The sequence below is a fragment of the Toxotes jaculatrix genome, chromosome 3, assembly GCF_017976425.1.
Source record: "Toxotes jaculatrix isolate fToxJac2 chromosome 3, fToxJac2.pri, whole genome shotgun sequence".
In the NCBI taxonomy this organism is placed as follows: domain Eukaryota; kingdom Metazoa; phylum Chordata; class Actinopteri; family Toxotidae; genus Toxotes; species Toxotes jaculatrix.
The window spans coordinates 11,906,394-11,922,309 of record NC_054396.1 but is presented as its reverse complement, the minus strand read 5'-3'; the positions used below and the strand labels follow the sequence as shown (position 1 = coordinate 11,922,309).

At 36.7% G+C, this 15,916-nt stretch overlaps 1 protein-coding gene across 4 annotated transcripts in view; it reads right to left on the bottom strand.

The window, feature by feature from the left end:
* Positions 1–11,022: 11,022 nt before the first annotated feature.
* kif21b (kinesin family member 21B) overlaps positions 11,023–15,916 on the bottom strand; it is a 60,305-nt gene continuing 55,411 nt past the window's right edge. For all 4 annotated transcript variants that reach the window (XM_041033962.1, XM_041033964.1, XM_041033963.1 and 1 more), the window contains exon 33: positions 11,023–15,737. In XM_041033962.1, coding sequence (XP_040889896.1) covers positions 15,689–15,737 — 49 coding nt within the window. In that variant the 3' untranslated portion in view covers positions 11,023–15,688. The remainder of the gene's footprint in view (positions 15,738–15,916) is intronic.

Sequence of the window (15,916 nt, the reverse complement as noted above, 5' to 3'; positions counted from 1 at the left end):
CGTTTTTTATGACATTTTGAGGTGAAAAATTTTTTTGACTTTTTTTGCGCGATTTTGACGCCTTACTATACTATGACGTTTTTTATGACATTTTGAGGTCCAAAAATTTTTTGACTTTTTTTGGCCGATTTTGACGCCTTACTATACTATGACGTTTTTTATGACATTTTGTGTTGAAAAAAAATGTTGACTTTTTTTGCCCGATTTTGACGCCTTACTATACTATGACGTTTTTTATGACATTTTGAGGTCCAAAAATTTTTTGACTTTTTTTGCCCGATTTTGACGCCTTACTATACTATGACGTTTTTTATGACATTTTGAGGTCCAAAAAAATTTTGACATTTTTTGCCCGATTTTGACGCCTTACTATACTATGACGTTTTTTATGACATTTTGTGTTGAAAAAAATTTTTGACTTTTTTTGCCCGATTTTGACGCCTTACTATTCTATGACGTTTTTTATGACATTTTGAGGTGAAAAAATTTTTTGACTTTTTTTGCCCGATTTTGACGCCTTACTATACTATGACGTTTTTTATGACATTTTGTGTTGAAAAAAAATGTTGACTTTTTTTGCCCGATTTTGACGCCTTACTATACTATGACGTTTTTTATGACATTTTGAGGTGAAAAAATTTTTTGACTTTTTTTGCGCGATTTTGACGCCTTACTATACTATGACGTTTTTTATGACATTTTGAGGTCCAAAAATTTTTTGACTTTTTTTGCCCGATTTTGACGCCTTACTATACTATGACGTTTTTTATGATATTTTGTGTTGAAAAAAAATGTTGACTTTTTTTGCCCGATTTTGACGCCTTACTATACTATGACGTTTTTTATGACATTTTGAGGTCCAAAAATTTTATGACTTTTTTTGCCCGATTTTGACGCCTTACTATACTATGACGTTTTTTATGACATTTTGTGTTGAAAAAAATTTTTGACTTTTTTTGCCCGATTTTGACGCCTTACTATTCTATGACGTTTTTTATGACATTTTGAGGTGAAAAAAATTCTTGACTTTTTTTGCCCGATTTTGACGCCTTACTATTCTATGACGTTTTTTATGACATTTTGAGGTCCAAAAATTTTTTGACTTTTTTTGGCCGATTTTGACGCCTTACTATACTATGATGTTTTTTATGACATTTTGTGTTGAAAAAATTTTTTGACTTTTTTTGGCCAATTTTGACGCCTTACTATACTATGACATTTTTTATGACATTTTGAGGTCCAAAAAATTTTGGACTTTTTTTGGCCGAAAAAAACGCCTTACTATACTATGACGTTTTTTATGACATTTCGTGTTGAAAAAAAATTTTGACTTTTTTTGCCCGATTTTGACGCCTTACTATACTATGACGTTTTTATGACATTTTGAGGTCCAAAAAAATTTTGACTTTTTTTGCCCGATTTTGACGCCTTACTATACTATGACGTTTTTTATGACATTTTGTGTTGAAAAAATTTTTTGACTTTTTTTGGCCGATTTTGACGCCTTACTATACTATGACATTTTTTATGACATTTTGAGGTCCAAAAAATTTTGGACTTTTTTTGGCCGAAAAAAACGCCTTACTATACTATGACGTTTTTTATGACATTTCGTGTTGAAAAAAAATTTTTGACTTTTTTTGCCCGATTTTGACGCCTTACTATTCTATGACGTTTTTTATGACATTTTGAGGTCCAAAAATTTTTTGACTTTTTTTTGTCCGATTTTGACGACTTACTATACTATGACGTTTTTTATGACATTTTGAGGTCCAAAAATTTTTTGACTTTTTTTGCCCGATTTTGACGCCTTACTATACTATGACGTTTTTTATGACATTTTGAGGTGAAAAAAATTTTTGACTTTTTTTGACCGATTTTGACGCCTTACTATACTATGACGTTTTTTATGACATTTTGTGGTGAAAAAAAAAGTGACTTTTTTTGCCCGATTTTGACGCCTTACTATACTATGACGTTTTTTATGACATTTTGAGGTCCAAAAATGTTTTGACTTTTTTTGCCCGATTTTGACGCCTTACTATACTATGACGTTTTTTATGACATTTTGAGGTCCAAAAAAATTTTGACTTTTTTTGCCCGATTTTGACGCCTTACTATACTATGACGTTTTTTATGATATTTTGTGTTGAAAAAAAATTTGGACTTTTTTTGCCCGATTTTGACGCCTTACTATACTATCACGTTTTTTATGACATTTTGTGTTGAAAAAATGTTTTGACTTTTTTTGCCCGATTTTGACGCCTTACTATTCTATGACGTTTTTTATGACATTTTGAGGTCCAAAAATTTTTTGACTTTTTTTGCCCGATTTTGACGCCTTACTATACTATGACGTTTTTTATGACATTTTGAGGTCCAAAATTTTTTGACTTTTTTTGCCCGATTTTGACGCCTTACTATACTATGACGTTTTTTATGACATTTTGAGGTGAAAAAAAATTTTGACTTTTTTTGCCCGATTTTGACGCCTTACTATACTATGACGTTTTTTATGACATTTTGAGGTCCAAAAAATTTTGGACTTTTTTTGGCCGAAAAAAACGCCTTACTATACTATGACGTTTTTTATGACATTTTGTGTTGAAAAAAAATTTTGACTTTTTTTGCCCGATTTTGACGCCTTACTATACTATGACGTTTTTTATGACATTTTGTGTTGAAAAAAAATGTTGACTTTTTTTGCCCGATTTTGACGCCTTACTATACTATGACGTTTTTATGACATTTTGAGGTCCAAAAAAAATTTGACATTTTTTGCCCGATTTTGACGCCTTACTATACTATGACGTTTTTTATGACATTTTGTGTTGAAAAAATTTTTTGACTTTTTTTGCCCGATTTTGACGCCTTACTATTCTATGACGTTTTTTAATGACATTTTGAGGTCCAAAAATTTTTTGACTTTTTTTTGTCCGATTTTGACGACTTACTATACTATGACGTTTTTTATGACATTTTGAGGTCCAAAAATTTTTTGACTTTTTTTGCCCGATTTTGACGCCTTACTATACTATGACGTTTTTTATGACATTTTGAGGTGAAAAAAAATTTTGACTTTTTTTGCCCGATTTTGACGCCTTACTATACTATGACGTTTTTTATGACATTTTGAGGTCCAAAAATGTTTTGACTTTTTTTGCCCGATTTTGACGCCTTACTATACTATGACGTTTTTTATGACATTTTGAGGTCCAAAAATTTTTTGACTTTTTTTATCCGATTTTGACGACTTACTATACTATGACGTTTTTTATGACATTTTGTGGTGAAAAAAAAATGTGACTTTTTTTGCCCGATTTTGACGCCTTACTATACTATGACGTTTTTTATGACATTTTGAGGTCCAAAAAAATTTTGACTTTTTTTGCCCGATTTTGACGCCTTACTATACTATGACGTTTTTTATGACATTTTGAGGTCCAAAAAAATTTTGACATTTTTTGCCCGATTTTGACGCCTTACTATACTATGACGTTTTTTATGACATTTTGAGGTCCAAAAATTTTTTGACTTTTTTTATCCGATTTTGACGACTTACTATACTATGACGTTTTTTATGACATTTTGTGGTGAAAAAAAAATGTGACTTTTTTTGCCCGATTTTGACGCCTTACTATACTATGACGTTTTTTATGACATTTTGAGGTCCAAAAAAATTTTGACTTTTTTTGCCCGATTTTGACGCCTTACTATACTATGACGTTTTTTATGACATTTTGAGGTCCAAAAAAATTTTGACATTTTTTGCCCGATTTTGACGCCTTACTATACTATGACGTTTTTTATGACATTTTGTGGTGAAAAAATTTTTGGACTTTTTTTGCCCAATTTTGACGCCTTACTATACTATGACGTTTTTTATGACATTTTGTGTTGAAAAAATTTTTTGACTTTTTTTGCCCAATTTTGACGCCTTACTATACTATGACGTTTTTTATGACATTTTGTGGTGAAAAAAAAATTTGACTTTTTTTGGCCGAAAAAAACGCCTTACTATACTATGACGTTTTTTATGACATTTTGTGTTGAAAAAAATTTTGACTTTTTTTGCCCGATTTTGACGCCTTACTATACCATGACGTTTTTTATGACATTTTGAGGTCCAAAAATTTTTGGACTTTTTTTGCCCAATTTTGACGCCTTACTATACTATGACGTTTTTTATGACATTTTGAGGTCCAAAAATTTTTTGACTTTTTTTGCCCGATTTTGACGCCTTACTATACTATGATGTTTTTTATGACATTTTGAGGTCCAAAAATGTTTTGACTTTTTTTGCCCGATTTTGACGCCTTACTATACTATGACGTTTTTTATGACATTTTGAGGTCCAAAAAAATTTTGACTTTTTTTGCCCGATTTTGACGCCTTACTATACTATGACGTTTTTTATGACATTTTGCGGTCTTACAAAAATATGACTTTTTTTGGCATTTTTTGACGCCTTACTATAGTATGACGTTTTTTATAACATTTTGAGGTCTTACAAAAATATGACTTTTTTTTGGTAATTTTTGACGCCTTACAGCCGTAAGACATCTTTTATGACATTTTGATGTCTTACAAAAATATGATTTTTTTTGGCATTTTTTAACGCCTTACAGCTGTATGACGTTTTTTATGACATTTTGACGTTTTAAGCCTAAATAACACTTAAACGGTTGTGGTACAAAGACATTCACCCACCCCAACAGTGTTCACGGAGGTGGAAACTATCAATAGAGACCAAAAACAAAAAATGTTGTACGCTGTAAATCTTTTTTAGGCTGTAAAGTTGGCTATTTTAACATGGGAGTCAATGGAGAATTGCTCACTTCTGGAGCCAGCCCCCAGCAGCAGCCGAGGAACTGCAGATTTTTGAACGCAGAAGTGATCCTCACTGCTGAAACCTACAACTCCCCCCCCCCCCCCCCCCCCCCCCCCCCGCCACACTTCCGTTCAGGAAACCCTTTCCACATTTGCAGCCAGTTAGCAGAGCAGCCAGCAGGGAATCACTTGTGGAGTAATTTCAGCAGACAACATTAAATACATGTAGGTCCAGTATGGAAAGGCCCACATAAACACAACATGGTGTTTTTAAATTTCAGTTTTTCAGTGAGCCCAGCCAAGAAATAGTCCCACCACTTATATTGCTATAGAATGGGTTAATTAGTGAGCTTTAGTGGTGCTGGTGAGCAACTGTTTGGCAGAACCAAGCTAATCATCCCCCTGGTTCTAGCTTCACATTTGGTGAACAGACATGAGAGTGGTCTTCTCATCTAACTCTAGGCAAGAAAGTAAATAAACATATTTCCAAAAAATGTAAAACTATTCCAAGTCTTAGAAGTCTTGCCTGCACCCGTTAATCCCCCCACTGATGCTGAGATCTCCTACCTGTACATAATGTGACACAACAATTGAGAATATCTTTCCCTCTCATATGTTTAAGACTAAAATAAAGTTACAAAATAAAGAGGCTTTTCTCAAGAAGAGGGGCTATGTGAATGTACAACATAACTAATTTATGATGTGATTTAATTGACACAAGCTAACTTGCCAATGTTCTGAAAAATGAAGGTCGCTTTGACATATGAGGAAATCTGTCATTTTAATATGATAGACATGAAGGGACAGCGTAGTGGATTTTGTCAGGTAGATTATTTTAAAGGGTCTTTTAAAAACAAAAAAAAAACCGCTTTATTAGAGGACACCAGATTGTGTTTTGAAGGTAAAGTGGCTGACAAGTGTCCTGACAAGGAACACTGTAGGTGGATAATGTTTGACAGGACTGCTGTGATGACGGATCAAAGGTCCAAGTCTGTTTTCCTGTCAGATCCACCTTCACACTTCAGAGGGATGTGTGTCTGGGACTGAGAGTAAATCTGATCCGGGTGAGTGTGTCTCTGAAAATTCTCTCAGTAAATACTTAAGTGGATCTTACAAACTACTTTCCAACACATGTGCACATGTTAAATCTAAAGGCTTTCACAGTGTGTGGGAGCACCTCATCCTTAGCGCCATGGTGGAACTGGCCTTCTACCCAGCAGTGGCTCTGATATATTTTTTTGGAGTCATGAAAGCAACGCAGGAAGATCGGGTGGAGCTGGATGACCGGGCGTCGATGAATGTGTTCTGTCTGTTTGTTTTGGCACAGCCGCTGTGTCTGGTACTGGGAGGATACACTGGCATGGCTACATACCTGCTCACAGCTCTGGTTTCCTACAACTTCCTGCCATGGAGGAAGACAAAACAGCCTGTCAAGGGAAAAGAATCAAAGAAGAAGAATAAGTGAGAAGAAGGATCATACTCATCATACATGTGTGGCAATAAAGAGAAGCTGGGTGTAAACAGGTTGCGAAAAAGGAAATAATTTATGTAAAAAATAAGCATGTAATGTAAAAATCTTTTTTTTAAAGAATAAATGAATGTGTTGCTATCTTGCTAAACCAGACAATAGTTATTTAACCTGTTTCTGTAATCTGCAGTTGTAGACATCTGTGAGAAAGTACTTTATCAAGGACCATTCAGTCCTCTTCTGCACAGGAAGTGACTGACTCATTTTATGATTCCCGATGCAGCAGCAGGATTTTGAACGTATTTTAACAAAAATGAAAGGATCACTCTGAAGCTTCCATTAGAAACCGCAGCCATCATGGCTGAACTGACAAACAGAACAACAATTAACGATTAACACTCAATGATGGTCAATAATGTCTAGACCAAAACTAGAGTTTCATCTTTCCAAAATGAAAAAGGCAAGAAAGAAAATAATCATGTTTCCCAATATGAGAAATGATTCCTTTAAGTTGAGGAAATGAATGGGTGCTCAAAAGCTTGGTCAGACAAAAAATATTTTTTCAATTTCCGAATTGTAATTACATTCTGCATCCTAATATGAAAGCGAATTTCTCTGGACTGTGTAAAATTTTTCGGAGACAGATGAGAAAGAAGTGACTGCCTCTTGTCATCCTTGACATCATACTGAGTGTCTGCGTGTGTTGCAGTTTGAGTTTCAATAGAGAGTCGTATCTACTAAACATCATCATAACTCCATGGATACCTCACTAAACACAAATGTGACCGATCTCTGATTACTGAAATACTAAAAACACATTACAAACATTCATCAACATTGCCTGCAAGCCCCCATCCCCACAAAAACATAATTATTAACACTTTGCAAGAAAACAGCATTGCTTTTTTTTTTTTTCAATTATCCACCCATACTCATGAATGACTGTGTGTCCGTCTGATGTGGCTAAGCCTGGTAGCGTGGAGTGTGTGGTGTGTAAAACTGGATTCAAAGAGAGAGTGTATAATGGGATTAGACTGTGCTATTTGGTTGATAGTCCGAGGCTTTGCTCAGCGGTCGTGCAGATGCTCGCTGTGTGTATCTGAGAAACAGTGGGGATTTTTTTTGAAGATGTTTATTACTTTCCTCGGCGTTAAAATCCTCTTTGAGCTCATGTTCTATGAAGTCATTTTTCCAGGCTCTGAATGTGCTTCTGTCTCTCACAGTGTCTCTCACATATTCTTGTTCCTTTAAGTGTGAATTTATGTAGGACAAATAAGGTGATAACCTCTACTGTCAAACATCCACCATAAATGTTGTGTTTGCACCATTATTAGCTTGTATATTGTCTTTCAAGGTTATGCTGCTCCTTGAGAAAAACTGTTCAGCTTTGCTCCCTACATGTTTGTTCCATCTCCTATTTAAGCTGTATACGTGCAGCATGTTAAATCACTGGTGCTGCTTTCTGCATCCATTATTTAAAAATATCATGAATAGTTTGCCCCTCCTGAACCTCTACTGCTCAATTTTTTTCTCCAATGGGATTCTTCTCTCAGACAGTCCTCTTAGCTGAACTATTTCTAGCTTTTCCTTATCTCTCCATATAAAATTCTTCTCTGAATTCAACTTTGTGTCCATGATGCTGCTAATTGTCAGTCTCCGGGATTTATTTACCAGCTTCAGTTCCTTCTCATTTTCTGCTCTCACTCACATTATTTATCATTTATATCTATATAGTTATAGCTTCGAATTATTTTTGGATAGTCATTGTCAGTTTATAACCACGACGTCACTGTGATTATACAAGTTTAAAGCAACAGTCAAAAAACTTAAGTGATGATGAGTGGCTAAATGTCCTTGCCACTCTGCTTCGGGAAAGTTTCCAGGAGCATGTAATTCGCCTTCGACATTGATACAATGATTGTGTTTGCAACCAATTGCTTATGTACACATCCAGCATATACAGGGCAATTAGCATTCTTTTAGAGTGGTGTTTGTGTCAACCTGATGAATGGAAGTTCAATATTTGATCTGCATTTACCTCTGTTTTGCTGTCCACTAACTCCTGAGGGGCATATCTGGCTCTCTAGCTGCTAAACTAAACTACACCATGCCGTGTTCACCAGCTAGTTGTTAAATTTGCCTGTCTGCCATTTGATGCTGGGCAGAGATTAGCATGCAGTGGGTTTATCAGAGTATTTTTGCTTAAAACCACTGTCTAATTTTAGCAAGCTGAAAAGTCAGGGGGCGTCACCAAAGTTATTAGAGTTTATCCTCCGGGGGACTGTGAATGTGTCTTCTAAATTTCATGACAATCCATCCAGAATTCAACAACAGATTTCTGCCTGTGGACTGTGGTCTGTGGTGGACCTGACTGACTGACCCGCTGGCATTGCCATCCATGGTGAGTTACAGCTTTTCTGCCTTTAATACTAGAGTTTAATTAATTTTAGTTTTCTCAGCAGTAAGCAAAATTAAAATGGGACATTTACCATTCTCTCAGGATATTTGGCTGAATTTCAAATAGATTTTATAGTTACAGGGTGATTGATAGAATAGGGTAGAGATTGATGGATCAGCAAATTAGAACAGACTTACTGGAGCGCTGTGGTGTAATGAAACAGACGACATTCAAATGAAATTTCAGGAGTTTATGGAGAGAGCAGATGGAGCACATACAGCAGGAACGTGACGGGGATTGTATATGGATGTTTATTTGTTTGTGACTGGCATCCTCAAATGGTTTTTGCCTCCTCTGAGGCATTAATGGCCATCGTACATCACAGTGCTTGTGTCTCCCGTCGTGGCTGGGACAAGCACAGCCCGACACAAGTTAATGATCAGAGTTTGCAAAGGAAATGAAGATGTATGAGTTTTGAGTCTGTATCTCCAGCCCTGAAGTGGAAAGAATTGCATCTGGATGAAAAACATCCCCATGTGTTTACATCCCATCCCTTACAACCTGTTTGTCTGTTTATCCTGAATGATCAATAAACTCCTCATCCATCTGCGAGGTAGAAGATCATTTTCGTTCTCAGCCCCTTTTGTCTTACTGTCAGACAGAGGAAATCAAGAGCTAAGTGCTGTAATCTGAAGACAGCTTGGCAAATAAAAAGTTCAGTCAATCTGGTTAAAAAAAAATACTGTCAGACAATTAAGAGTCATCTTGTCAAAATTTCAAAACAATTTTTTTAATCATCCAAACTAGGACTGCACTTATATTATTATAGTGTATCACTTATTATATTATTTTATATTATATTTATTATCAATTTATATGAAATTCTATCTTTTTTATCATTATTATTTAATCATTTATCTGTAAAATGTCCAGAAATAGTGATAAATTCCCATCAGAGCTTTCTACAATCCAAAATGACATCTTCAAACAAACCAAAATATTGAAAGCCAAAAATATCCAGTTCACGACATTATAATATATAGAAAATCCTCACATTTGAGACACTGGAATTAACAAATATTTTGATTTTTTTGCTTGAAAAATGAGGCCAACTACATATGAAAAAAAATCAATATACAATAAAATCTGATCTGAACGCAGGGTTGTTGCATTTCAATATATCTATCACACCAGAAGGCAAAAAGACAGTTGTTTTCAACTTATTTATTTTCTTGAGGGAATGTTGTATCCTTCATTAAATATGTATTTACATTATTTACAACATATTTTACATGGCTTGGTTGCATGCACGTTGTCATATATATATAAAAAAAACTATACACACATTTACACTCTTAAGAGGGAGTAGTCTGTGCAATAAAAGGCACAAATGACCTTGGACCCTGCATTTATGTCCCGTGAGTAGATATTTCACAGACAGTATCACATATTGTGTTACCATTTGCAAGGTCAATATGACAACACACACACCTGGAGGAAAAACTACTTGAGCAGCTGCGGAGAAGACCTATGTTGGTGTTTGACAGTGATTCACCGCCAAGTACCAGAGCAGTTAAGTGCCCTCTTGATCAGCAGCCCTCGTGATTGTGTCTAAAAGCGATCCCATCCACTCAGCAGCCTGAGGCAAAGTTGAAAGTCTTTCCAGCCATAATGATAAAGTGAGCAGAGACGTCATCTGACTTTGAACAGAATTCCACAATCTGTAGGACAATCTACAACCCTCTGAATAAGTCTGTTACAGATTCAGGATATTAAGTGAATGATATGTCCTACATTCTGTTTCTTTAAGGCAGTAAAGCCTGTTGGCTGTGGCACAAGGCTGAAGCTGAGACGCTGACTACTAATGTTTTATTTCCTAGTAGCCATAAGATGGTCAGGCTAGGCTGGGTGGGAAGTGTTAAAGATGGTAATCACACAATCAGTTTGACTGGCAGCTTGACTCTCCAACCTGTTCTGTGTTTCAATATTGACGAGCAGACCGACTCATTAAAGCCAGTGTACACTGAATTTTAAGGGTTTTTTTGTTTGTCTGTCTGTAAAAAGTGAAGCAGTCTGTGTTTTGCTTTCAGCCAGTTGACCATTCACTTAATCCCGCCCCCAAACAGCGATTGTCTAATCATAGCTTGGCAAATGTATTCAGGCACAGTGGGCCTGTGAAGCTTTGGATTTGGATGCTCAAACGATGTGGCTCTAATGTGAGCAGTAATATGGATATTTTCTTCATCCTTTACTAAATCAAATAAGCAAAAGTGTAAGGGATGGATGGAAAGAAGAAAACTAGTGTGACTTACAAAGATAAGGTATGTGTTGTTAAGCGACTTTATTATTATTTGGCATTACAGGTCATGTTGGAAAAACACCTGTACCTGAACATTCACTGTGTGAATACCCTAAACCTTGATAAGGTGCTACTATTATCAAGGTTTAAAGATGTCAGCTCTGTCCGCTGAACCACTGGGTTACTCATCCAAGCCTGTTTTTCTATATTTCAGAAGCCTGTTTTTGTTTACTTCTGTGAGAAGAATTAAAAGATTACAGTAAATTTTAAGGTAAATCTGTCACCACTATCATTGTAAACTGCATGTGCCATGTGAGAACAGAAAAAAATGACAGAAACAGGGATGACTCAGGGTGGCAGGGTTTAGTGAATGGTCACTTCGTTTTGTGTCCCCCCAGTTAGATCCATGGGTGTGGCTTCATGCACTATTTCCCACGGGATCTTTTAAAAAAAAAAAATACTACCAATTTGGGGCACGAAAAGTTAAACATTTTAAATTATAAAAATTGTAGTGGCTTGTAAGAGTGCGCAGGCATTTAGCTGTTCAAGTGTTTTCTAGCTTTGGTCAAACAGCTTTCCAATTTAAACCAGATGCTAACAGGAGCTACAGGACCCTACAACCAATTTTTTCCCCCTCCTCGGATACAGAAAAGTGCCACCAGTTGGTATACCCATTTGGGATCAGAGAGGGGTGTTGATCAAACCATACTCACAACATGCTAAATCCCTTTCTGAAAGGATATTTAATCGGGCATGATTTTTTTCCTGGTTGACTGATACAGAGAAATAGATTAGGTTAAATCTTGTCGTCCTGTGTTTCAGATGATATCGCTCATAGAGTAATATGGTCTGTTTGGGGTCAGTAGCATCAAGTAAATTGCCTGAACGCCTGCAGACAGCCAAGGAAATAAGGATAGTGTTGGAGTCTCCTGAGCATCCACAAAGATTTGCATGCTGCTTGGTCAAAGTAAAAATTCTCATTGTCATGTAACATTTACTATAAAAAGAAAAAGGGGACTTTAAAGGCAGGGACACACTGAGGACTGTCTACGTCTTGTCTGTTATCTTACATATTGTATCAGCAAAAACATTAATATCACTGATTTCTAAACCTACTGTAGATCTAAACAGATGTGATCTTTTCGGTACAATTTCAGTGGTTTTTAAGCCTCATTTGGGACTCATAAATTCAGTCTTTGTAAACTAAGTCTAAAACTAGGCTTAATACATATCTGGAAAACAGCTTGTAGAGTATTCACAGCAATATTCATCATCCAAAGTGCATGTAAATCCTAACTTGCAGAGATTACACTGAGGCCAGCTGATGAGAAAGATGTCAGTTAACCTTGACTGCATCTGCTCTGTAATATTAAAAAAAAAAAAAAAAAGTTATGACACACCTATTTACACTTAATCAAGTTATTAAGTGGTGCTGACATCGGCTGAAGTCCAAACCTCAGAGCTTGGGCCAGCTTTGGGTGGAGCTGATCCAAGGCCAGATAATAATAGGGCTTCTGTTTGGCTATAATAAATCTTTGAGCGAAGCATCTTTTGTGAAATAAAGTCACACATTACCAGCAAACAGCCAGATCCTTCTGAGAGTTTGATAGTAAATCCACTCAGATGTGAAACATTAAGAATGACGATACAAGGAGGAATGTTTTGAGATGTCCAATCAACCGATGAGCACCACTAACATCATGCATCCTTCAGCAGATGTACAAGCACGGGGCACATAAAGTGCCTAAAGCAACAGTACTACAAGATCTTCTCTAGCAATAAGTAGGAGTCTGGATGAGTGAAAAAAAAAACAGAGTTAAAAGCTGGCTTAGACTTGTTATCACATGAAACACACCACCAAGCTGGTGAGCAGGGTCAGTTTGACTAATTGGCACAGATAAATACAAAGTGTACAGAGAAGGGCCCAGTGGGGTCTGAGTTGAGGTCAAAGTATACAACCCATTATGTTTAGCAGGTTAATTTCCCTACTGACCAAATTTTGTCCCACTCACTCCAGGCAAACTACTATACAAACAGCATACTTTATACATATTTTAAAGTAATTATGGTCAAAAATCAGTGCACATCTTCTCAGAGTTGCAAGTCTTTCAGCTTTGGCCAGATTGGGAAGATAGTAATTTAAGATGTGTACATTTTGTACAGAAAAGCACAGTACATATGTAATAAGCAAAGGGAATCAACTGCAAAAGCAAAACATGGAAAAGGGGTGATACACTCATAGTACCATTTTTTCTCAAAGTAAAAAAAAAAAATGGCTCAAACAAGGCATTTGGTCAATTTAAAGAGCTACCTAATTTCACAGGGTCAAGTAATGACTAAAATTATCCTCCAACCTTTACCTGAGTTTCTAAGCATAGCAAAATATCAAAACCAAGAACGCTTCAACCAATCAATCCCATCCACACATCTGCATTCATACCCCCCCTCCCCCAAAATATAAAACCTAAACCCACATCATTGCTTTTGGAGAGCATAAGCAGCTTCAAACTCGTGTTGGTTACATCGAACATCAGCAGTGCATACTCATTTATTGGAGGAGAATTTGCAGAAAGTATATTGAAAGTATTAACTAACTTCAGCACCTACTGTATGACTGCTGTTTTGTTAAATTGAACTACATATGTTTCTGGATTTTTTTTATAAGGAAAAGTGCACTGAATCATCAAAGGATTCCTTTTTTTCTACAGAGGGAGTGAGATTTCAGAGCTGAACAAAACTGAAGTGTGATATTGTGATACTAACAGACAAGAGTTGGGTTTTTATGCAGTGGCAAGACATCTGTATGACAAGACGCTTTTGGAGTGATACAGAAAAAGCCCAGGTTCATAAACTGAAAGTGATGTGAATGCTTGTTATTCATACTGAGAAGAGTCAGACAACAAAAAGATAACTGAACTGACTTTTAAGACCTGGGTTAGTTCTGTTGCCTGTAGGTGAGTGTATGTATGTGTGTATGTGTGTGTCAGTGGAGTGCTACAGTGCTGAATTTGTTTTATTAAAAAGACACTAAATCAACATAGTGAAGGATGCCAAGACCTATCAGGCAAGATGGATAACCGAAACATCCACTGAAATCTTGTGTTTGTGTGAGTTTGTGCATATGTACATGTTGCCCACACACATAATCTGTCACATAAACAGATTTGTACATCAGTGCATGGGTACAGGAAGTTTCTTCCTGTCTTTAAATGTAGCAGCAAATAGTGGGTGGAAGAAAATTGGGATTTTAATAAGAAATCCCTCTCAGTTATGACCTACTTTCACCCAAGTAATCTTGCCTGAAAAGCAGCTGGCAGAGCTTTGAGACCTCTAATTAAATTGGCTTCTCAAAGAAGTTCAGTAGCTGGGAAGGAAGTGGACTCTCCAGTAAGGCCGGTCAGTTTGACACTGTCGCTAACCTTAAAGACCAGAGTGGAGCTGAAAGCGAGCAGGGGGAAACTGGTAGGGCACCTATTACCATTTGCGTGGAGGATAAATGGCAGGTACGGACCACACACTGTAGGATGTTTGAGATAACAATCTGGCACTTTGGCCTCAATGGAGTACCTAACTCACAAATGTTTGAGGAATGTGTACTATAAACATGTACTGTTTGTGTCATGTGCGCCTGCAGAGGTGTTTCTTATTTTCACCAGAGTTAGCACTTTACAGGGCAGATAATACAATCCGGTCAGATCCTCCGGGGGCCAGTGCTACCTTTAGATGTGCTACTGGACGTAGGTTTTGCTGTTTGCAAGGTCAGCAGCTAGACAGTCTGATAGCCAGAGGGCCACAGAGGAGACATCCACACAGAGATGAAGTGCTAGGCATTAAATAAAGACTTCAAAATGTCAAGCACCAGGTGTTTGTGCACGGAGACCCGTAAAAATGTTCCCTCCCACCTCACGCCAAAGTCCAAAGCAACTGAGGTAGGGAAAATAATAAATTAATAAAAATCCTTAAAAAAAAAATTTAAACACAACTTGTTGAATGCAGTTCGGTTTCAGTCATATACTGTATAAAATGAAGGTGTTTTGTGTCATTTTCCAGTGATGTCTGACCCAAGATCAGCAATAGTCTATTGATCATCCACTTTGATGAACACATAGTTTGACCGTCCAGTGTGTTCAGTATCAGAACAACCACAACACTAATGAGCACAGACAGTCTTGAATGAAGAACAGAAGTTCCATTTGTTAGGTAACGTCGCTCTGGGATTTAAATTCAGACTGTGACTTTACTTTCAGACAATAGATACGTGAATACACACGTCTGAGCAAATTCATCTCTCACTGTTCCACAAGGTTTCTCAAACCTTGGTGAAAGAACCAAAGGACACTTTTCCTTTTCATACCAGACTGTGGTAGTTTTCATGTCCGGAGAAATGTTGTTCTGCCTGGTCTATCCATGGCCAGTAAGATGTGGTTTATCTTGTCCAAGTAGCATCTCACCTGAATGGCACTTTCAAATTGGCAGTAAAAAAAAAAAAAATCTGAGAGGCAAATAATCTTTTGCTTTTGAATAAATAGATTCCACCTTGGCTTTATCATTTTGCACTGTGACCAAGGAAAAAAAAACACCTTGATTGCCTTGGAAACTGGAATTTCACTGTTCCATCTCGTTACTAGAAGTGAGCAGGTCACAGATCAGTGGGTGAAGATGGCTGAGAAAAGAGCCACAGTCATTTCAGGTGTCACCTCTTCCTCCACACCTTTGACAGCCAGATCTTCACTGTCTTGTCACTAGACAGAGCGAGAGAGAGCGAGAGAGAGAGAGAGAGAGTCAGACAGACAGACAGAAGGGGTGATGGTGAGCAAAGGAAAGCAAGGAGAACACAACAAAGGGAGAAAATAACAGAACATCAATCAGGCAGTCTATCCTTTCAAAACAACCCATTGTGCATCAGACACAACACAAAGAG